At 38.2% G+C, this 24,675-nt stretch overlaps 1 protein-coding gene across 3 annotated transcripts; it reads right to left on the bottom strand.

Annotated features, from left to right (window-relative positions):
* Positions 1-94: 94 nt before the first annotated feature.
* Positions 95-24,079, bottom strand: slc22a31 (solute carrier family 22 member 31). Of its 3 annotated transcripts, none has more exons than XR_015850254.1 (10): positions 23,643-24,079; positions 16,738-16,841; positions 15,506-15,660; positions 11,322-11,490; positions 9,541-9,686; positions 9,340-9,448; positions 7,223-7,437; positions 4,849-4,960; positions 848-3,576; positions 95-752 (listed from the first exon to the last, which is right to left on the bottom strand). XR_015850254.1 is itself a non-coding variant. In XM_088333835.1 (10 exons), exons 1-10 carry the CDS (start codon positions 24,030-24,032, stop codon positions 3,147-3,149), a joined length of 1,749 nt encoding a protein of 582 aa, XP_088189961.1. In that variant the 5' UTR covers positions 24,033-24,079; the 3' UTR covers positions 95-3,146. The 3 variants fall into 3 exon arrangements, 2 of the variants coding, with proteins under 2 accessions (XP_088189961.1, XP_088189960.1); XM_088333835.1 differs by having other exon boundaries at positions 95-3,576; positions 15,506-15,548; positions 15,630-15,660; XM_088333834.1 differs by having other exon boundaries at positions 95-3,576.
* Positions 24,080-24,675: the final 596 nt, after the last annotated feature.

The raw sequence follows: 24,675 nt of genomic DNA, 5'->3' as shown, positions 1-24,675 counted from the left end.
AAAAAATAATAATTAAAAAAAAAAAAAAAGAAAAAAAAAAAAAAAGAAAAAAAAAAATTTAAGCATTTTTGAAAGGGCGTCGCTACTTCGCAGATTTTCACTTTTCGCGGGTGGTTTTGGTCCCCATTAACCACGGAAACCGAGAGATTACTGCAATGTCAATAAGGACGATTTATTCATCAATTCATTCATACTGTTACCTAGTGAGTAGAGACCAGAGAGAGAACTAAGCTAGAATCATCTTGAAAAGGGTAAGAGACCGCTGGTCTATAGGAAAGAGTAGCTCCAAAACCAGCCCATGAAAGCCAAGGGATCTTATTTATATTTAAAATGTTATTTTACAGGATTGTAAATATGGCAGATAAAAGTTGTCAGAGCCTTCAATTGGGGGAAGTTTCCAACAAAGTGGAATTCAGATGTCGTTTTTGGAGGAGTTAGTGGACATAAACTTCGGAATATAAGAAAATAAAAAATAATACTGTATACTAACAAAGTTATCCATCCATTATCATCCGCTTATCCGGAGTCCGGTTACGGAAGCAGCAGCCTCAGCAGGGAAGGCCAGACGTCCCTACCCCCAGACCCTCATCAAACGGGATCCAGAAATGTAGACGTCTCCAGCGTTGATGTTGTTACCCTCCGTGATCTTCTACCTGACTGTAGTGGAGGATGTTGTGTGTCCTATTGAACCTAGGAGCCATGTTCTCCGGGGGCTTGAAGCAACTGGTAGGGTCACCCATGACAAATAAGTCCTAGGTGAGGGGCCAGACGAAGCACATATCACAGACACTTTTTAATGCAAAGCGACATTGGAGCACAATTTCTCTCGCAGGTTACCGGTGCCCACCTGTGGAGCGAGGCCTGGAGGTGGGGTCCACTGGCGAGCGCCTGATGGCCGGGAGAACTAACGAAGTAAGAATCATAATAATGTAAACCCAAACGAAAACATAAAAAAAATTAATCAGTCCAAGTGATTAACGCTATTTTTAGGGCAGCGGCGGCACCTTGTGGAAAAACAAAACCGTTTTCAATTTAGCCTACAGACGGTCCTTGTGGAAAATGCATTGTATTGACAAAACATAAAAAGGTACTCTTTAAAATTCATTTAAGATCACTGAAAAATACATTCTCATGTTCTGTTGTTGCAATAGTTTCTAAAATTAATCAATGTTTGACTTGATTTCAGTGTGAGTCATTTGGCGCCATCTAGTGTTTACAGGATACAACACGCGTATTGAGAAAACATACAGTACTGTAGATCTCAGGTAAGCGATTGAGCTCATCTTGCCGAACTATTTAAGCCTCAATATGTTGTCATTGGCTCAATTTGAGAAAATGAAAAATTCTAGGGGTTGGGGGAGTCACGCTGTCAGAATTAAGGAGAAGTGCGTGAGATGCTCACAAATGGACAAAGTGCTGCAGCTCACATGATCTGCACAAATGCAGCATTGCTGACACGGATGCCTCGGCGCACAAAGCACAGAGAAAAAAAAAGTCTTAATCCTTTGGCAGAACGTTTCTCATTTCAAAGTTTCTTCTTTCTAATAATTGCAACTAAGTTTTTGTAGTATAATAAAATACTTAAAATTTTCCAAATTGTTATACGATAGTATTTCTTTATGCATAATTTTGTTTTCTTCTGAGCAAAATAATGTTGAATGTTCTCACTAAGATTATTTAGTTAATTTAAATCATTTCACTATTTCATACCAAAAATAAAATATATGTAACAATATATGAAAATAAACATTTTCTGCAAAGAGGATAGGATTGTTTTTGCAACATTGTGGCATAATCTTGTTTTATTGGCCCAAATTTATCTTTATCTTAAGTGTAATTTTTCAAGTTTCAAAATGGTAAAATAAGAACATTAATGGTTAAAATAAGCAAAATGATTTATCTAGACCATGGTAGATTGTTTTGCATACTTGTAGTTCAGGTAGGCATTTTTTCCTTATGAGAAAAATAAGATAAGATAGGACCATTTTGCCAATTCTAATTAGTTGTAGTTTTTTAAAATTAAGGTAGAAGTTTTGATTTTGTCTTGTATTTGGCAAATATAATCTACTGTACATTGTTGTACAGGAGATGAGTTTCCTTAATTTAATAAGTATTTTAAAATGTTTATTTTATTCAAGAAACAAGATCTTAAAATAAGAAAAAAAAGATTAAAATGAGCAAAACTCTACACTTATTTGGAGTATTGCTTTCAAATTGTTTTGTTATGGGCAAAACAATCTACTATGTTCTTGATAAGATAATTATGTATATTTTAATTGTATACAATATTTTTCAAGTTTATAGTTTGTGACATGGTTTTCGAGTAAAGTAAGAACTTTTCACATAGAATTGGCAAAATGATCTTATCTTGTACATGGTACATTTTTTAGGTGCTTATTTTAAATCTTTTTTTTAACAGGTAGGTTTTTTTCTTATGAGCAAAATAATCTACCATATTCTAGATAAGATAACTTTTCTTATTATGAGGATTCTTTTTCTCATTTAAGAAACATATCTGTAAGAAAAATTATACTTAAAATAAACAAAAAACAGGCGACACAGCGGCTGAGTGGTTAGCGCGTCTGTGGTACAGTTCTGAGGTCAAGGGATCAAATCCAGCTACCAGCCTTCAAGTGCGGATTTTGCATGTTCTCCCCATGCTTGCGTTGGTTTCCTCTGGGTACTCCGGTTCCTCCCACATTCCAAAAACATGCACATCCAAAATTGTTCCTAGGCGTGAATGAGTGAGTGAGTTGTCTGTCCCTGTGTGCCTTGCGACTGCCAACCAGTTGAGGGTGTCCCCTACCCACTCCCCGAAGATAGCTGGGATGGGCTCTAGTACACCCGCAACTCTATTGAGGATAAGCGGTGCAGATAATGGATAGATGGATGAGAAAAATCTCATGTCAACAGGGTAGGAATGAATTTTCCTTAGGGTAGCGAATACATTACACTCTCACCCCCACAAAATAAACAAAATACCAGGCCCAGATTCGTCTTTAAGTGTCACATGCAGCTCAATGAGTCCTAAATCACCTCTGAAAGGTGAACACCACTTCCAGGACCCTTAGCGACATGAGTGGCTGGAGAAGAAAACAAAAGTGGAATATGACAGGCGCCTGATATTTGAATCACAGCACTCAGCGTCATGAGTCCCTCAGCGCTTGGTTCTCCCGGCTTTGCGCTTCACTTTCGGCCAACAGTCGCTGAGCGGGCACGGCGATCCTGTAGGGCAAACTGTCCTTGTTTAACATTTTTCTGGTGGCGCTCACCAAGCGCGAGTAGTTGTCGGGGTTATATTCGGACAGCCGCGGGCGGAGCAAGGGTAAGTCGACCCGGTCGGGCCGGGACGGGAAAAGAGCCGGGCGGCGTTGACTTTCGCCGTCCTTGAGCGAGTCAGGCAGCGGTTTGCGCTTGCTCTCGGGCAGCAGCATGATGCACAGCACCGACAGCACGGCAAAGGAGGCGAAGATCACGTGGTGGAGGAAGTAGCCCCCGTTGTTCTGGAGCTCCATCAGGGAGGAAGCGGCCATGCCTATGCAGCCGGCGGCCAGCACCAGGCCTAGGCAACCGCCCCTGAAAACAGATTTTGAAATATTTTATTTTTCAAAAAACAGCAGGTAATAAGTCACCCCCACTAAAGGTTGTAGTAGCTCAGAATTGAGCGGAAATGTGTGCATTCAAAGAAGCTATTTACAGAAGTTTGAAGAATAGCAAATTATTTTTTAAAATTTGTCAAATTAAGGTTTAAGGGTAAATTGATATTTTCTTGCGTGGGCATGAATTAATTTTGGCCAATAACAAAAAACAAATGATCTGTATACACCCAAAGCAGCTGAAAAGGGGGAAGAAAGGGATATAGTCAGAGATGGAGTAAATAGTTAACTTTAGCGGCTATTAGAGCAAGGTACTACAATGGCCAGTAAAATATTGCAAAAGCAAACCAAATTCTGTCAGGTGCCAGATTGCTGACTGTAAGAACTGAGCGACATGAACGGCTACAGAAGAAAACCATAGGGAGAAAAGAATCAAATATGACTAACGCCACATGCCTGAATCACAGAATTCAGCAACAATAATGGCCAGAGAAGGAAACAGTGGAAAAAAGTGGAAGATAAGATGTGCCGATGCCTGAATCACGGAACTCAGTGATATGAGTGGCCTCAGAAGGCCCTGGGTAAGAAATTATCTCTGACCCTTTCACCCTAAAAGTAATCTTGGAATCCATTTTCAAATAGTAACCATGGTGTGAATCCATGAGTTCAATGTGAAGGGAAAAAAGTGTGCTTAAATCTTGGGTCTCAGCGACGTTTTGTTGCATGATGAGCTTTGGAATGCAAGTGACAACAAAAGACAAAGCAGGAGCAGTTAACAAGAACAATAGCAGCGGCAAGCCATAGCCAGCAGGCAAGTGGCTAACATAAGTAACTAAAGAAGTAAGCAGAGGAAAAAAAAGTCAAAGATGCCTACATCACGGGACACAGAGACTTTGGCTTGCATGACCAGCAGTGGAAGGCGAGTGACACGAGGGGACGAAGAAGCTAAAAATAACAGTGCTGGCTAATGGTGGGCCATAGCCTGCAGCCAAGTAGCCAACATGAGCGGCTAGAGAAAGAAACAGTTGGAAAAAACGTCCCGCATGCCTGAATCACAAACACGTCTTTGTTGCTTGTTGCTTTCTTTGAATCAAGTGTTTTGGGGTTGCTATGTAACACACACTGGGGCTTTATGTTTTTTTTTCAACTTTTATCAATTATAACTGGTGGCATCCTCTGGTGATAAAAGCTTAGGCAAACAACCTGCTTAATGTAATGGGGTAGCTGCTTGATGGAATCTAAGAGAACTCACCGCACGACGGTCGGCAAAACCTCAGCGGCAAAGAAGATGCTGAGCATGGCGAGGGCTTGAGAAGAGAGCAGACCCATGATGGAAAGCACCAGCACCAGGCCACTGCGGAGGTCTGACAGAACAAGGAAACTGATAAAAAAAACCATTAAAACCAGAAGAAACAAATTCATATTATTGGGGGGAAAAAAATTACGCGCCTGTTTCTTTTTTTTTCCCCCAAAATTGCTCATATTTGAACAATAGTCATAAATCACCTACAGCTTTTATCTGATACTATATTTCCTCATTTATAATGATTAATGGGAACCAGAAACCCATCGTGAAAATCCGCAGTTGCTCCACTCCCCCATTTTTGCAACACGCTGTCGGCCCCCGCTTGGAGCAATAATCGACCGGAGATAATGGATCGCACCTGCACGTGTCTTGATCATTTTAGCCGGAAAGAAGGGCAAAAAAGAGCCGCCACGCATGACACAAATTTGCGTTCTCAGATTCCCAGAACAAGTCGAATGGGAAAAATGGATTGCTGGCAAAACTTTGCAGTTTATTTTAGGCAGGCCAAAATGGCATGCCTTAGAAGCCCGAACCTGAAAGAATTTCGCTCTGCTGGCCCATGCTCTCAGCAACAGTGGACTGGGGATAAAGGATTTTGGCCACAACCGTGCATTTTTTTAAATAGATGGGACAGAAGGAGATTGGGGATAATGGATTGTGGCCGCACAAATGCAGTTCATTTAAGATCAAAATAATAGTGAAAAAAGAGCTGATAGGCCCGACAAATATGCCCCATGTGGTCCCCCGCTTGCAGAAACATGCGATTTGGGGATAATGAAATTGGAGTCGAAACAGTGCATTTCACTTGAGGTGGCACAGAATGGCTCAACTCCTGACATTTCTCAGTTGCGGGAAGTTTTTCCCATTACAATTTACCACTGGGAAACACTACCATAATTCTTTGCATGGCGCATAATTGATATGTAATACTTGCAATAATACACATTTCATAGTGCCCTGTTTAGGTGTAGCATGCACCTATACACTTGGACGTGATCCGTACGACCGATGAGGCTTCATAGGACAATGTTGTAAAAACCAATGCCAGCTGCAGTTAATCACCAGGGAAGAAGAAATGCAATGGCAAAGCCAAACCACCAAAGAGAGGTGTGTGTGTCATTTTAAAGCAGACTTGTTCAATAACATTTTAAGCATTTCCAAGCACTTCACGCAAAATTCAAGCACTTTCAATCCTTGAAAACAAAACATCAACATTCAAGCATTTTCAAGGATTTCAATCACCCGTGCAAATCCAGGTTCTTTTGTATTAATTTTAAAGGGAAAATCTTTTTTTTTTGTAGCAGAGTTTCAATATTTACCCCTGTGGCATGCATGTGATTTGGTGACACAATGTATGTCAATGTACATTGGACGTGAACTTAAGGTGTAATAACTCAGTCATTTATAAAAATAAATAACACATATAGTTGAAGACAGACCTTGTTGCAGCGAACATTGTACAACAGTTCTTTGTCCCACAGGCTCTTTGTAGACTCATTTTCTGATTTGTACATTCAAGCTAAAATGACAAGCCCTAAGTATGACGTAGTTGCTGTGCAGTGATCGTGGTCCATCGCATTATTGTTGTGACTATGTGGTCAATCATTTACTTGGTAAAAAATAAATTGAATACGGTGACGGAACTACTGATGCGGGCAATGGCATACAAAGCTAGCCCGGGGTCCAACAGTGTCAGGGGTATAAAGTGGCCAGTCACTTCGTGCGATGGAGACCACATGATTTTTTTTAATTTTTGGATCGCCAAATATTTTGTTCACTCACGTCTTCTTACACATAATCTTGCACGTTCTGCCAGATCCTCCTTGATGTCTTCTTCCTCTACCTCTTCCGTTTGCCCCCCCTTCTGCCAAGCAATCCGTTTCAAAATCCTCATCGGAATAGTCTGATGTGTCAGAGGAAAAAAACCTTCTGGTTCAGATTTCCTTCCATAACTACATGCAGTGCTTCATCAGCTAAGTATTTCTTTTCCATCTTTCCCAAGCCAGTGTTTGTATGTAATGGTCGCTGGGTGGAGTTGGACACCTATATACATTTTGCCAAAGAGGTCATGATCCACTTGGATTCAAACATCTGACCAGTAATAGTTGAGAGTTGAACACGTTTTTATTTGAATCGCTTACTTTTCCCACGGAAATGAGTTTATCTTTGAAGCAGCACAGGGTGAAGACGCCCACAAGTGCTTTGGCTTTGCCAAGAGGCACACACACAATTCAAGTTTACGACACTTGATTTTGCAAAAACAAGGTAGAAAGCATGACAATTCAAAAGAAGGTAGGCAAGTCATGAAAATCGTACATACACTGAGTGAGCGCCAGCAGCAGAAGTGAGGACAACCCGGTGACGATAGCGGATAGCAGGAGCATGCCTCGCCGGCCGAAATGATTGACGGTGAGGCAGATGAATACGCAGGCTAATGTTCCCGTGGCCATCCTCACAAAGTAGCTGAAGTAGAAGTTGCTGGACGACATGTGCACATTTTTGGTGAAGCAGTACTGGATGCCGGTGCCGATCAAACTAAGGATAAGATAGAGAACAAGACAACTGTCAAGTGGGAAGTTGACACCTAAAATTTGGAATAAAATTATTTTCATTATCATGTACGAGATGGATAAAATGGATTTTGCATTGGTCACTAGTGTTGCCAACGCATCAACCAGAATAAGCGTCTAGCATTGGCGCCCTCTATAGGTGAGAAATGCGTAATTGCATCAGGCCAGTTCGGGCCTAAAATGTCAATTATTATGTTCAGGTCAGGCCAGGTTTTTATTTTTCAATCATCCACCAGTCATTGTTCTTCTTTGTCTCTCTGCATCTCTCTTAAAGTGCTGCACTACATTCTTAAGGATGTACTGCTGTTGTCAAAATGATGGACGGCCTTAAAATTTTCCAATTAACTCTCCCAAAAAAGTCAGTCAACAATGTAATCTCTGCAGACACAGAAATATAAGGGATGTAACTGTTGATACAGTATTGTTTACCTTAAATTTAATTGCAAAAAACAGGCTATATATAATTTGTTAACATAAATCACCTCTACTCTTGCAAAGTCTTCAGAAATAAAATACAAAATTTTGGGTTTGCTTTAAGCTCGTTCCAGCAAATCAGGTTCATTGGTCGGGCTCTGGCCATGGGCCTGGGTATGGTCGGGCTGGATTTTTTAATGCGTGATCTTTACTCTGAACTGCAGATAAATTAGGCCTTATGATCCATGGCTATATGTTGACTAAATGCTGATTCTAAAAATGAAAGAAAATTGTTTTTTTGTGAAATAAAATTTCCCTTTAACACTTTAATTTTAAATTTATATTTGGAAAATATTGGATGTTTTAATAGCAAAATATAGGATAGCTGCAGCACTTTTCAATAAAAATACCCTGTAGCATAAAAATTATTGCCATGCATTTTAGCATAATTTACCTTCATAATATTGTTGTTTTATCCTAGAGGAAATTAAAAACATGTTAAGTATTTCATAATATCTTAATGTTTTACTTTTTTAAAAAAATAAATAAAAATTGAGGTATTTTCGTTTAAAAAAAAACAGAGTGTTGGATTATTTTATTTTTCAAAAATTGAAATAAAAATCATCCAAAACCAAGCAAAATTATATGCCATGTGTTGGATGATTTAAAGGAATATATTAATTGTGTTCTAAAAACACTTTTTAAATGAGCTTTATATTATTTTACATTTATTTTAGGTTTGATTTTTAATGTTTTACACAGGAAAAACAACATATTTTAAAATAAATAAAAGTACACTTAAATAAAAATGCGCCGGCGTTTTTAACAACAAATACAACTAAAAATGATCATATTGAAGATAGTTTTGTCCATTTTCAATATTTTTCATGTTTAAATGATACATGTTTATAAGTGGGCAGCACGGCAACGCAGTTGTTAGTGTGTGTGCGGCACAGTTCTAAGGTCATGAGATCAAACCTTCCTGTGTGGAGTTTGCATATTCTCCCTGTGCTTGCGTGGGTTTCTTCTGGGCACTCCGGTTTCCTCCCACATCCCCAAAACATGCATGTCAGGTTAATTGACTAGTCCAAATCGTCCATAGGTATGAATAAGCGAGTGAGTTGTCTGTCTCTGCGTGCCCTGTGAAGGGCTGGCAACCAATTCAGGGTGTCCCCTGCCCACTGCTTGAAGACAGCTGGAATGGGCTCCAGCACCACGCGACCCTACTAAGGATAAAAAAAAGGAAACTACGCACCATCTGGGAATTTTGTCGCAGTGCAATGCAATACCTTTTCCGATTTTTTAAAGTACCAAATTATTTTTTCTTAATATTGTTTTGTTTGGGCCCAGAGGTAAAATCAGGGGAAAAAAAAAATCGTAAATGGAATAAAACAAAATTATAGTAAAATCTCAAATTTTAGCTTGACCTAACCCAGACAACAGCGAAACTCACAGCGTAAAGCTGAGGATGAGGCAGTTCCTCCAGATAACACGAGTCTGCCGGAGCTCCACAACGGAATAAAATTGTGGCTGGTAGTCATCCTCGAATACAGAATCAATCTCTAAACATAAGAAAAACAAAGTTTATTTATCTGAATATTAAATTAGCATCGAATATTGCACAAAAAATATTAATCCTAATCATGGTGCTCACCTGCCAGCAAAGTTTCACCGGGGAAAAGCTCGTCCGGCAAACAGGCCCCGTTCCTGATGGAGAATACCTGCAGGTTCTTTTTCATTTCCTGGATCTGAGTTGTGGCCAACAACCAACGGGGAGACTCGGGAAAGAATGAGGCACAGCTGAAAAAGACAATTAATTTTAGTATACCTTAAACCAGGGGTCAGCAACCTGACATGCGTGCCAGCTCTGGCACGCGAGGGGTTAACCAGTTGCACGCGAGCGCATGGCAAAATAAGAACAATAATAATGATTATTTAAAAAAATGCGAATTTTCACCTGAAATTTAGACATTTTGAGTTAAGCGGCGTGTTGTTTAGGGGCTTTCGATAGCGCCGCCCCTTTTGCTCTGTGTCTGAGTGTGTGTCTGCGCGGCGCCTCGCAGAGGAGGAGAGATCTATGTTTTAACCCAGCCACAGAAACACAGGCGCGTGATAAATGAATGAATAATGAACGCTCCTCAGGCGAAAAAAATCTTAATCTTTCCAGCCAGCGCGGACAGATGACTGGAGCTTTGTGCAAACAAATGACCATGCTGTTTCGTGCATTATTCCTCGAGAGCGTTATGAGTGTGAAACGTCAATACGAGACAAAACATGAACATGAACTCAAGGACGAGTCTGACAAGGCGGAGACATTAAAATGCGCTGTCTCCAGGTACGGCAGACAAACAGACCCTGAAAACCTTTTTCACTGTAAAAAACACCTTTACTGAAGCAAAGCACGGAAAACAATTTGCTGATGGCGACTATATTAAAAGCGTTCTTGTTGAGTTTAGAGGTTTTGTTTGCTGGCTTGAGTAGCAAAGAGACAATCAAAAAAAGAATTAGACATCCCCGTGTCAGCCAGAAGTGTTGAACGGCGAGTGGAGGAGCTTGCAGAAAGTGTGATTTGTGTGTGCGTGCTGCTGTTCAGCGGTTCTTCTGTTGCACTCATTTTCAAGTAGCCTTCTGCCTTGCTGCTGTTATTTCAAGTTTTGATATTTTCTGCGATAAAGATTTCACTGATGAATGGTATGGTAGCTGTTCATATCACTTGTTTTTTGATTGTAGTTTGTTGTTGATGAAGAATAGTTGATTCTGGTTGATTCTTGTAGTAAAAAGTTGAAGTCATGGATGTCTACAGGCCTTTCCACATGTTGCTCACATTCGTTTTTCAGTTTCTTGATGAATAAGAATAGTGGAAGATAGATTGGTCAGTCACACGATTTCAATGTATATTCATGTTGTATAATTGGACTGGTGTAAAATTACAGCTCTGTTGGGTATAAAAAAAGATGAGTTGTGTGAGTCATTAATCTTCGAGTGGCACACTGATTTACAAGAAAATTTGAAAGTGGCACTCCACACCAAAAAGTTTGCTGACCCCTGCCTTTAACCTTTGGGATAGAGCATCCCCGCCTCGAGACGGTTTCACTTTACGCTTTGGAAATGGCACAAGCCAATTAGCATAGGTTGCTATCCCCTCCTATAAGGCAATTTCACTTTGCAATCCCCACATCAAAATTGATTCATGTCGTAACCTGGAACTCTACGATACTGACATCTATGACATGTATGATGAACATCGAAGCATCTTTTCCTTCTTAAAGCCAAATTATAGCTCATCATTGGTAAGAAAATTGTCATTTTGAACTCACCACAAGTGTTTATTATCTATTTTTTTGCAATGGGGAGAAAAAAAACATGTACAACTGTCTGTTATGTTGAAATGATTTTGTCTACCAATAAAAATATTGGAAAAAAAAAAGAACTCACCACCAAACGCATATGAGCAGGAGCAGAGGCAAGGTGGCAACAGCCTGCAAAACAGGCCAATCACGGCATAGGACGGCAGCGCCCGGCAACAAAACCTCCGCAAAAATGCCAAAGAAGCCGCCGACCATGGAAACCATTAGTCTGTGTTTGGGATCACACAGCTCCAGCCCTGAAGAAAATAGTAGTTAAAGGTATTTGTGGGAATAGTACATGGTTTTTACATAAAATCTATATACATGTCATCGGTATAATCCTGATGACTTCCTGAGCTGTGACGACAGGAACACTACAACCCTGGCAAGCCAGCCACCATATTAGTTTACATTTTGATAAGTCGAAGAGCTTACAAGTGTTTAAAAAAAAAAATCACACTAAGAACAGACCTGCTGTAAAGAGTAAATTAACATAATATATAAACAAAAAAGCATGATAGCATACAACTTTACTCATTTAAATAAATAGGCAAAAAATAACGTGTTAAGACAAGCATTAAAAAAATAAATAACCAAAGTCATACATGTGTAAAAATAAGCCTACTAATAATTGCATATGACTCAAACAAGAGAAAAAAACTATTGTGTTTAAATAAAAAGCAATAGCTTAGTGTAATACAATTAATTTCAAATTTGGACAAACAAATAAAGGTGACATTTTGAACGAAACATAAATAGAAATAAAGCTTTGACTGCCCTTGCTGATTGCGGCCTTGTTTCCTGGTCTTAACTCCAGTGAAATAAAGGAAATTAAAGAAAGCCTCAGACAACAAATAAAATGTCAATTTAAAAAGCAGGATATTATTTATGTTGTTTAGGATGTCACGTAGGAACAAGGTCACATCTACTGAGCAAGGTTTAAGTGCTGTTCTCCCACTGATCTATCGTGCGCCCCGCTGCGCTACAAACTCTCACTGCTGCTGCTGCTGGTTGCCAGCATGTTCAGCAATGATCGTACCAACATGGCAAGTTTAGGGTATATTCTGTAGTTTATTCTCATGCATGGATAAAAAAAACAAACAGAGAGCAAAAGGGGATTTAAAAAAATATATAAAAAATAAAATAAAAAAAGCAGCGTCCAGCCTGGCTCGAACAAATAATTGACACTTTAGGCCATTTCGGAAGGGCTTACGGTTCGGGTTTAAGATCGTACCTCTACTGTCAACCAACGCAACATGTCACCTTTGACCTATTGACGGGGAACCCACTAAAGCCCCTCCCCACCACCACCACCACCCTCTCACACACACACACAGAACAACGGGAGAAAGACAAAGAGAATGAGAAGCTGCCTTCCTGCTTTCTTTGCAGCTCGAGCAGCTTATTGTTTTCATGTCCACCGAGGATCTGCATCCGCAGGAATTCGCGAGGATATTTCACACACGATCACAGCCCTACCAAGACCAGTGGCCCATTGTGTGTCTACCCTCCATTAATAAGACCAGGGGTGGGCAAGCTATAGCCTGTCGGTCTTAATTATCTGCCTTTACAAATTTAAAGGTTGAAACTATAAGGCTAACATACTGAATGTATTTGTGTGTAATATGCATTATTATTTTTTTATTGAAAAAACAACTCAAAGTTTGGGGTTGCGTTATACACAAGGTTTAATGTCTTTTTACAGTGCAATGATCGATCGGTCAATAAATATTGCTGACCTCAATCACAAAACATTTGATGCATCGAGTAGAAAATCCGGGTGACGCAGGTGAGTGCCAAATCCTAACCACTGTAGCATCCAGTGGTATAGATGATATACGAAAATGCATTTTATTTAATCTTATTATCACACCATTTTCATTCACGATACGAGAGACGAATTTTAGAGAATGGAGAAAACAAAAAAGTCGTCCTGAAAGATACAGTACAAAAGCAAAAAAGCATAAGGGAGACTTCTCTTTGTCTCATCTGATGAGGAATCAAACTTTTAAGGACATTAAATAAATACATTGTAAATTTTAAATTGATATTGCGTTCATAGTTTATGTTGTCAATAAATGATTTAAATCATGGCCGCACCTATTTGACAATGTTTGTTACCTATAATTCTTATAAAAAGTGAAACGAAATTTTATACCGATTTTTAATACAAAAAATGAGTCAGCACATAAAACTACGGGAAGCCAGGCTTTTTAATCCATCCGGCCAAATAAATTTTTAAAAAATATAATGACAATATATACATAAACATATAATAATATATAATATACATAAAGTGAAGAAAATAATTATTTCAAAACCCTGCTATTTTGTCATTTCTCCCACTTAGAAATCATGGGGGGTCTGAAATTTTCATCGTGGGCGCATGTCCACTGTGAGAGAGATAAAGTAAAAAGAAAAATCCAGAAATCACAATAGTCAAAAAAATGTGTCCCAGTGTTCCATTGTGTTTTCCTTTCCAAAGACTTTCTATGGTCTACATTATTTTTTTCCTCATGTATTGCCAAGGCATCTGATTCAAGACAATCCGCAGATAAAAAAACATTTTTAGGAAGAATACCACTTGGCCTATCGATAGGTGAGCACTGATTTCAGTTTAATCTGGCTGACCTGAGGCCTTATTTCAAAACACAGAACTCGTAACATTTTTTATTATTATAATAAAAATTGTGTGCAAAAAATATTCTTTTTGAAATAGCAATAGTAATATTCTAGATTAATTTGAAGCTTGTACAGTTTATGTACAATATGAGAACCAAGGGTGGGTGTGGCTTTCAGGACAACATGCTTTAAAAACAACTTCTCTCAAGCCCCCCCTAAATGCGGTTATCAGATTTCCACACAGGGCAGGTTGACGGACAACAACATTTGGAACAGCATGTGTTGTGCAATCCTGTCGGAGACGTCTCTGCGTCCTGTTGGATTCCATGAAAGCAGAGTGGGCGGGAATTATTCTGAAAAACTAATCTGTGGAATTCTATTCCATACAGATTGTGTACCCAAAATGTGTCAAATAAAAGATTCCATCAACTATGTAGTCATTTGTGAATCGAATATACAACTAAATAGGGCTGGACAATAATTCTTGGAATGTTACTTGTTGGACAGATCTGGCAGAAATACGACGCTATGGTTATCAGTTTCATATAAAATAAAATAATGATACAATGGCTAAAGCAGAAATTACTTTTTCAAGACTGTACAATCGAGTAAATGTAAACAAAAAGAGACATTCATTATCATAAAATAATTACTTTGTATTCATTCTTTTATACTCTGTAGAAATAAAACCATGCCTTATTGTAAGATAATGTTGCAATATTCTTTCAATTTAACCTCTACAAAATTAGAAAAAATAATATTTCAAATGAGAAAAAGCTACTCTGAAATTAAAGAATGATCTACCATCATTTAAGACAATTTCAGTTGGTTAAAATATTCTTTTCCTAGTTTAGTAGAAATGAAATCTCGTCCAAACGGCAGATAATTCACCTCATATTAAAATTTGAATTTTCTTATTTTACAAGGAAAACAAATCTTACCGCATTGGCAGACTGTTTTTCTTATTTTAAATAATCTTTTCCTAGAATAGTCTGCAGTTTGCAATAATCTGTGGTCTGAGCAGCCCTTTGAGATTCCTTGTGATAAAGAGCTATATAAATAAACGTGACTTGACTTGACTAGAAAAATATCTTGCACCAATGATAGAATATTTATTTTAAACCAAATTTTTAAAAATATGTTCCAGAAACATTTGATCCCATTGGCAGACTTATCTTATTTCAATATTATTTTTCCTATTTTACTTAAAGAAATCTTGCCCGACTGGCAGAACCGTCTATCGCATTTTAATTACTATATTTTTTTTTATATTCGAAAGAAACAGTCTCATTTAATGATCTTTTTAAAAAAAAATGCAACCATAGTAGAAAGTAGGAATATTGAGTATATATTTTTCCATGTATTAATGGGTTTACATGAGAGTTAACTCAAAACAGTACAGTATGAACACACCCAGCAAAAGACGTTGAAAAGACGTAAAAAAGGTTCCATCTTCAAAAAAGTTGAGAAAAGGTTTTTATCCAGACGTCGAAAAGACACCATTTTGGGGGCAAAATTTGGACCACGCTAGCCCAGGCAAACAAAATGGATTTTGTTTTTTTCTACTAGATTTGGTTGACGTTGGATTGGCAAAAAAACAAACTAATTTTAGAACTGTATATTGTAATTATTATAAATTTTGTGACTTACGTGCGATGTAAGACGATAAAAAGAGGCCGGCGAGCATGGCGCCCTGACAGAGACGAAGCAGCAGAAAGACCATGGCACTGTTGGACAAACACACGGCCATTCCAAAAACGCTGGCAAGACTGACCGACAGGAGAAAACTTCGTCGACGACCCACCCTGGTGACAGAAAATTACCAATCGGTGATTTGAAACTGAAAAAAAACCGAGACTGAAAATATTAAGTAGACCCCAAAGAAATGGCATCCCCCACCTAACGACGTTTCCACTTTATGATGTGACATAAGATAAATATTATTTTATGGTCATTTGTTACGGCATTTCCCCCACTATATGGCATTAACAACAGATTATTTTCCGGAAAAAAATATTAAATTCAAACTTTACCGTGTTCGTGCGTCTGTAGATTTACATCTCTAAGAAGCTTGACTGCCATTGGTCTACATCATATAAAATATTGGTCTGCTATTGGATTGCATTATAGCATCATGAAAATGCCAATATACTATTGGCCGATCTACCTCCCACATTGCCTTTTTTCAATTTCTCTTTGTTCAGTCCAGAATCTCATGTGCTTCATAATGACTTCTTGGGTGAGATGCAACACTGTATTTTTTGTCATGTATTTATTGGCTATGGGTCCAAGACGTGGATGCTAAAAGTGAAAGCAAAAAAAAACATGACGACCATGGAAACGAGGGTTGCGATTATCAAAAAATACAAATAGGACACACACATTGTTACCCATGTCAAGTTACATGGCCATAACCAATCAATGACAAAAGGGAATTTTATCAAAGATAAGGTGGGAATAACGGCAAATAAATATTCTGGCGGTTAAAGAATTTACAATCCTTGCAAGTGGAAGTTATACAATATGTTTTTTTTTTTAAATCTGCTGTCTTATGCCCCACCTCTGCGTCCACCCACTTAATCCACCTGTGCCAGCTCAAGTCAGATCATACTATAAGTTAATAATATTTCATTTTTCTTTCATCTTTATATTCATTTATACTGTCATTTAATCATATACAAGTATACTACACATGTATAGTATGCGTTATATAAAAGGCTGTTGTTTAAATGTTTAAACCTTGGGTACAGAGGCTTTGGAATGTATTAGCCTATTAACATAGGTTCCTATCCCCCGCTATACGGCATTTTCACTTCATGATCCCCACCTCAGAAAGGATGAATGTCATATCCAGGGGGTTTACCGTAATGTGTAATATTCACCAGTCGCACAAAGAACCGATGAAGACGTATCCCAGAATCCATCCCATCATGAAGCAAATGTTGTGAAGGGGAATTTTCCAGTAGTCGCTGCAGACCAGGTTCCACTGTGACATAGCAAAATGATATTGATGAAACTGACAGGATGCAACAGAATTACGTAGGAAAAACTGAACAGCATGTAGCATTTTCCCTGCAAATTCCCCTTCGCCGATCTCTGTGTGCCAACAATGTCGATCACGTTGGCCATGCTAATTGGATCAAGATGACTGCTGACCTTCTGATTACATTACGACAAAGTGCTCCTCAAAAATGACCCTGCCAAGAAGGGGATTTTACGCTCATCTTTCACCAGCCATTTAGACCTTTTCTAATTTAGCCATTTGCAGACACGCCCCGGCAGCAGTTTTCTGGCTACCTTTAGTATTCAGGGTTCCCCATACTCTACACAAATGATCTCTAAAAATAATTATCACAGGATCTTAAAACATTTATCGACATTTATTGTCAAACATTCTCGACTTATCTTATCGAAATTCTTAAATGGACTTAAACCAATATCCGATGGATATTAATCCTCACTGTTAATACAATTCTCATATAATCTAAAATCTAGATCCAAATCATCTAAATGGGCTTCTAAAATTATCCTAAAGCAACTTTATGAATACCTGTTTTGCCGTACAAAGTACGTTTTTTATGCATTTAAAGACGAGTACGACGTACAAGGAAATCTGTACGGAAAAACGTAAATTTGTCAATCATATGCGTCTGCCGCCTGGGGATTTCCCATCATACAGCATTCCGAAAAAACAAAACAAATATGGAGTACGATTATTTTGTTTTTTGTACGAAAAAATTTGACAGTTTGTACGGGCATGCAGCCGTGGAGGTTGACAGGTATGCAATATGATTCTTAACTAAAAGAAATTAAAAACTTAATTTATCTTACTCATCTTATTTTAAGCCTCACATTTTAATGCAAATTCTCATATGTTCTTAATATGATTTTCAATTCATCTCAATACGATTCTTAAATGATCCAAATGCATTGCTATAAAGATTACAAAACTATTCTGAGATGATCATAAGACATATTTCAATTGATCTCATTTCAATTCTCGTGTCATTATAATACAATTCTCATATTATCTAAGTGTTTCTAAATCATCTCAATAGGATTCACAAATCATCATAATGCAACTAACTAAATATCAAACAATTTTTAAGTCATCTTTACATAAGTCTCAAATTAACTTAAAACTATTTTTAATCAATACTGTTTTTAAGCCTCACGTTATTTTAATGCCTATTTTATAAGAGTATCAAATTATCTCAATACAATAAATGAACCTTTATTCTGAACATGACAAACACTAAAATAGAACAACATATCCGAAAAAGAATAGGAAGAAGGACATGCTCATTTAAACCTACCGATTTGATTTCCTTAATAATAGTGTCTTACAGCATCTCCTTTGTATTTACATATAACAAATACCTCACAAAAATAAATATTTACATAGTGTGGATGTACAGTCACGTCATCATCATCACCATCATCATCATTATTACCGGTATTCTCAACACTATTTTCACTGTCATCATCATCATCCTTGCTGTTTCCATACATTTTCAGCATCTTATAAAATAAGATAGATAGATAGATACTTTATTCATCCCCGAAGGGAAATTCACTTTTCCAGCAGCATCCCTGAGCTGAGAACAATCGAAAATAACACGGGAGCTGCTGGAAAAGTATCTGTTATAACAATAATTCTCATTGGTGTTCATGGTGACAACTGACTGTTTTGTGGTGTGTGGCCCATCATACAAAGTGACTATGAACCCGCTGCTTGGGGGCCTCCCCTTAGCTGCAGGATCACCCATAGCCGAGTGTCCTGATCCGTGCATTAAAAAGACAAAACATGGGAGCTTGACCCGGATACCTCTAACATCAAAACTCCCACTTGTCTGCCCTAACTGTGTGTTGTGCAGGTATGTCTGTTGTATGTTCTTATGAAAGGTTATCGCTACGTGTAAGTCCCTTTATTTAGTTTTCACCATAATCACTAGCATATGTATTTACCTCATTGTTTTGTTTGTAAATATACATCTAGATTGTAATGAACTTGCATAATCTAATGGTGACAGCAATATAAAAATAATAATGATCAAAAATAACAATAGGAATAGCCATATAGTTGATAATGATAATATTAATATAAACAATAGCAACAAAACCAATAATAATTATTATAACAGTTCTAGTAATAATAACAAGCTTAATTATTAGCTTCACCCATCTATTGCCTGTATAAGGCTTCTTCCTACAGACATTATTTAGATAACGATAATAATTACAATTAGGACAGTAATAGTCACAAAACAGTTACAATAATCAACATCATACTATTAATAATTATAATAATAGTAACAAATGATTTATTAATTTTCCCCATCTATTAACTTTATAATGCTACTAAACACTAAATATTATTCAGACACCAATAAAAATGAACATAACAACAATAAACAGGTTAGCGCCTTACATGGCTGCACGGCCGCTATTGGGAAATGTGAAGCACACTGTAAAGCGCTTTGGGAAGATAATAACAATTAAGATAATAATTATTATGATAATATTATTAATAACCAAGTTAATTATTGGCTTAAACCATAAATTTGCTATATAATGGTTATAATCTCTAAATATAATTCAGACCCCATTTTCTTCATCTCTGTACTTTCACAATATTGCTTTTTGTATCTGGATTTGAACATGTGAATATTTGGACATTGTTTGAGCACATTCTGAAATGTTTTCCAAAGTTTCACTCCACATACAGACACACAGATACTTCCTGTTGGTTCTCACCAGTTGGATCTTAAAATTACTCCCGGTACATCCCTCAAGTTATAGCTTCCATCTTTTCGTGTGAATAATTTTTGGACGTTCCCTGGCAGTTTCACTGCAAATAGTAGTTGTAGGGTGGACAACTCCAGTAGATCAAACAGCTGTAATAATTTGTTAAGCAGAAATAAAATACTTGTGTGATCATAGTATCCTGCCTTGTGTATAATTTTTATTGCATGTTTTTAGAGTATAAAAAGGGGATGGAGTGACATTTTGTAATTATTGCGCCAGACTTCTGCACATTTCTTTAAATATGGCTAAACTAAAAAAATCAATAAAAAATAAATTACCCAAATGTGATTCTCTCAAGATCGATTTTTTTTTGTATTTATTCCCTACATATTTCTTGAATTATTGTAAAACAATTCTCATACGATCCAAATATGATCTCTTTATTTAACTGAAAAGAATTAAATTTACATGCAGGCAAAAATATGTTTAAGATTGCGATGTTAGTCAATATTATAGTTTCATAAAGCTGCGAGCTTAAAACGATTATGGTAATATTTGTGTTTTTTATTGAACAGATTAAGATGGTTGAGTTACCCCTACTCCTTTTACAGTTGCTAAATTTAACACTAGCTTGAAAATCAATTGTTCCAGGTCATCGGATCAACCCAACTAAAATAATATCTTCCTCATATTTGTTTTAAAAAAACGTTTCAACCATTCAGTTTTCTAGTAAACATAAATACAAGTCTTAAGATATTAACGTAGATCCTGCCTTGCTTGGAAGCTTTCCATTAGTTCCCAATCTGATGTCTTAATATTTGCAGACTGGAACGGACATTTTCCCATGTCCTGTTGCAAAGTTATATTCTTTGTTGGCATGATGACCAAAAGTTATTTTCTTAGTGAAGTAAGCTCTGTGTAGAATTTCTCAACATCAAAAGCTATTGAATTCAATCTATTTTCTTCGTGTTTCTAAGGAGAGAAAAACAATAACACGTCATTTTCTGTATGGCTAATCAGAGACTTGTGTTAAGGATGTGCTAACCTTGCATGTTTGAACATGCATATAAACCAACGTCAGCTAGGAAATTAGAGCAAATATTGACATGACTCGCAAGCTAATCCAAACACAAACCAAGGAACATTAGCGGATAATCAAGCGATACAGACAAATATCGTTGATCGCGGGGGTTACGCTTTAAAAGGACATTGTAAGAGGAAAACTCCATGATATAGAAATGAACAATTGAATACTTTTTACTGATGCGGAACACGTTGCTGACATATGGGTTTTATAGAAACATGAATTTGCAAGAGAATTTCCATGTATGTAACATAAATTTGGCTAGCTGTTAAGTGCGTGTATATATTCAACAGCAACGTTATTGAACCCAGGACTTTTTAGCCCAGAGGACGCAAACCTCATTGGCTCAAAGAGCCTTACAAAATAAAATATTTTGATTTTTTTTTTGAAGGGCCACAATATATTTTTTAACACTAAAATAATATTTATGAAATAAATAAAATGCCAGAGCCCATGTCCCATATCAGTTAAAATAACCTACTTAAAATTTGAGGGGAAAAAAAACCAAAACATCCTTTTCAAAATTCTAAAAGACATCTTTACAAGACTTTTGGGGACAACATTTTGACCACAATGAGCATGAAAAAAAAAAACGTTTTGTGTCCCACCCAGAGCATTGGTTGAAAATATGTTTATTAGGTTCGTAACAGAAATTTGTAAAATGTCCTTTACAAGATGTCTAATAGTAGTGTTTATGCGGCATTTGGGGACTGCATTTGAACCACGTTGAGCAGGACAAAATATTTTCATGTACCACACAATGGATTGGTTAAAAGGACAGTAAAATATATAAGTTGGTCATTTTTGTTGAAAACAAAAGTCGGAAAAAGTCCTTTTAAAGATGTTGAAACAACACATTTAAAAGACTTTGGCAACTATATTTGGACCACATTGAGCGAGACCAAAGTGTTATTAATTTAGCCACGTCCCACCCACTGCAGTGGTTGAAAAGACGTCAAAAGGACGTCATTATTCACTTGTAAACAGAATGTTGAAAAAAAACTTTGGGGGACTACATTTGGACCACATTAAGCAGGACAAAACATTGTGTTGGAAGACCCAGCCATGACCCAATGCTCTGACTGAGGGAAGGAGGTTGTTCCCCAAAATCTCACAATACACGGCCCCAGTCATCCTCTCTTTAATGCAGTGCACTCGTCCTGTCCCATGTGCAGAAAAACACCCTCAAAGCAGGATGCTACCACCACCATGATTCACAGTAAGGGATGGTGTTCTTCGGATTGTACTCGTCATTCTTCTTCCTCCAAACACGCTTAGTGGAATTATGACCAAAAAGTTCTATTTTGGTCTCATCTGACCACAAAACTTCCTCCCATGACCCCCTTTGTATCATCCAAATGGTCATGCAAACTTAAGATGGGCCTTGACATGTGCTGATTTAAGCAGGGGAACCTTTTGTGTCATGCATTATTTCATATCATGAAGTTTAGTGTATAACCTACATTAACCTTGTAAACGGTGGTCCCAGCTCTTTTCAGGTCTTTGACCAACATATATTTTCATATCCCACACAGTGCATTGGTTAAAAGGAATGTAAAGGATATAATTTAGTAATCCAAGTTGGAAACAAAAGTTGGAAAAAAATATTTTCAAGACATATACACAACATATTCAAAGTACTTTGGCTACTATAATTGGACCATCCATCCATTTTCTGCGCCGCTTATCCTCAGTAGGGTCGCAGGGGAGCTGTAGCCCATCCCACCTATCTTCGGGCAGTGGGCAGGGGACAGCCTGAACTGGTTGCCAGCCAGTCGCAGGCACACAGGGGACAGACAATTCGCTCGCTCATTCACACCTAGGGACAATTTGGACCGGCCAATTAACCTGACATGTATGTTTTTGGAATGTGGGAGGAAACTGGAGTGGCTGGAGGAAACCAACTCAAGCACGGGGAGAACATGCAAACTCCACATAGGAGGTTCTATCTCATGACCTCAGAGCTATGCCGCACACACACTAACCACTGTACCGCGGTGCTGCCCCGCTTGGAAACAGATTGTTGAGGAAAATGTCTTGAAATGACTTTGGGGACTACATTTAAAACAACATCAAGCAGGACAAAAAATATCTAATCTCGCTATTTCCCACCCAATGCATTGGTTGAAAATAAATGTGAAAACGACGTCTTTAATTTGGTTCAAAACAGAAAGTTAAAAAAAAATTGCATTTTCAAGACGTACGTAAAATTGTTTGGTTTGAACAAATTTATTGACACTAATAGCAGCAAACAAACAATGTGAGGTTTGAACAACCCTTCTCGACAATCTTAATAGCAATCAAGCATATTCACAATTTCGTTATATAACAGCTTCAAGGGACTACATTTTGACCACATAGAGCAGGAACATTTTTACTAGCGTTCAACCTAGTCCAATAGTTGAAAAATAAACGTTAAAAATACGTATTTTTTGTTAGAAACATAAAGATGGAAAACGTCCTTTAAGACATCTAAATGACGCATTTAAACGACGTGAGGGGAAAGAGTAAAGATACATCTTTATTTGGTTGAAAACACAAATATGAAAACTTTTGGGGACCACATTGGACAAAACGTCCAAATGTAGTCGTGTCCCACACGCATTGATAGAACAGGCGTTAAAAGGATGTTTTTATTGATTAGACACTGAAAGTTGGGGGGGAAATCGTATTTTTCAAGACATTCAAAATACATGTGGTTTTTGGAGACTAAGTTTGAGTCACATTGAACAGAACTTTTAAATTGAAACCTTACTAGTTTAGTCGTGTTTTACACCGTCCAACGGATGAAAAGTCGTTAAATATACGTTTTTATTTAATTGAGAACGATAAAAATGCATTAAAAAGGACGTCTTTATCTGGAAACCAAAAGTTGTAACTTCATTTGGACATTATCGGGGGAATTCAATATACAATTTTAAGACCTTAACTAATTAGATGAAGTAAAATTCTTACCTCAGTCACAAAGTTGCTCCGGAGTCCGGATAACCGAGTGTAGTCCCATCCCCGCGTACAGCCCACCTTCTCCCGGGGAGCGCGTTGGGACAAGTCGCTGGAGTTGGGAGGGTACTTGTAAAGCTCGCAGTGGCTGAGGCCGCTCCCGCGGATCCAGGGGACGGTCAGGTTGAGGTAAGCCGACTTGGATACATTGGCGAGGAGGAAGGCGGCGGGCAGCAGCCGCGGGTCCGCTTTACAGTGGTACGCGTCCGGCATGGCCGTGAAGAAGACGTCGCTCAACAGGTTGAAGGTGACGGCGAAGCTGGGGAACCAGGTGAACGCTACCACCATTCGGTTGTAGCGTCCGTAGCCGCCCGTGTGAGGGAAAATTTTGGTTTCGTAGTCCATGTTAGTACCGAACCGGACCGGTGTACACTGAGCCGTGGCGCGGCCGCCTGCCTCTGACTAAATAAACTAACCGGACATTGAAATCCGGAGGGAGAGGGCGTCGTGACGTCACACTCGCTGTTTTGCCTTTGACGTTTTGCTTCAAACATAAATTGTTTTTGTTTTCATTTCTTTTGTTATTTTGGTTTGAAAAATTTTATTGACACTATTAACAGCAAATAAACAATGTGAGGTTTGAACAATTTTTCTCGACAATTTTAACTGCAATTAAGCATATTCACAATTTCGTTATGGCAGCACGGCGGCGCAGTGGTTAGCGCATGTGCGGCACAGTTCATGTCTTGGGAACCTCCTGCCAGGGTTCAAATCCAGCTCCAGACTTCCTGTGCGGAGTTTGTATGTTCTCCCCGTGCTTGCGTGGGTTTCCTCCGGGCACTCCGGTTTCCTCCCACATTCCAAAAACATGCATGTCAGGTGAATTGGCCGGTCCAAATTGTCCCTAGGTGTGAATGAGCGAGTGAGTTGTCTGTCCCCGTGTGCCCTGCAATTGGCTGGCAACCAGTTCAGGGTGTCCCCTGCCCACTGCCCGATGATTGCTGGGATGGGCTCCAGTACCCCCGTGACCCTACTGAGGATAAGCGGT

Source organism: Urocampus carinirostris, chromosome 4 (genome assembly GCF_059441175.1).
Source record: "Urocampus carinirostris isolate Australia breed hairy pipefish chromosome 4, RoL_Ucar_1.0, whole genome shotgun sequence".
Lineage (NCBI taxonomy): Eukaryota > Metazoa > Chordata > Actinopteri > Syngnathiformes > Syngnathidae > Urocampus > Urocampus carinirostris.
This window is presented reverse-complemented; position numbering and strand designations above follow the sequence as displayed.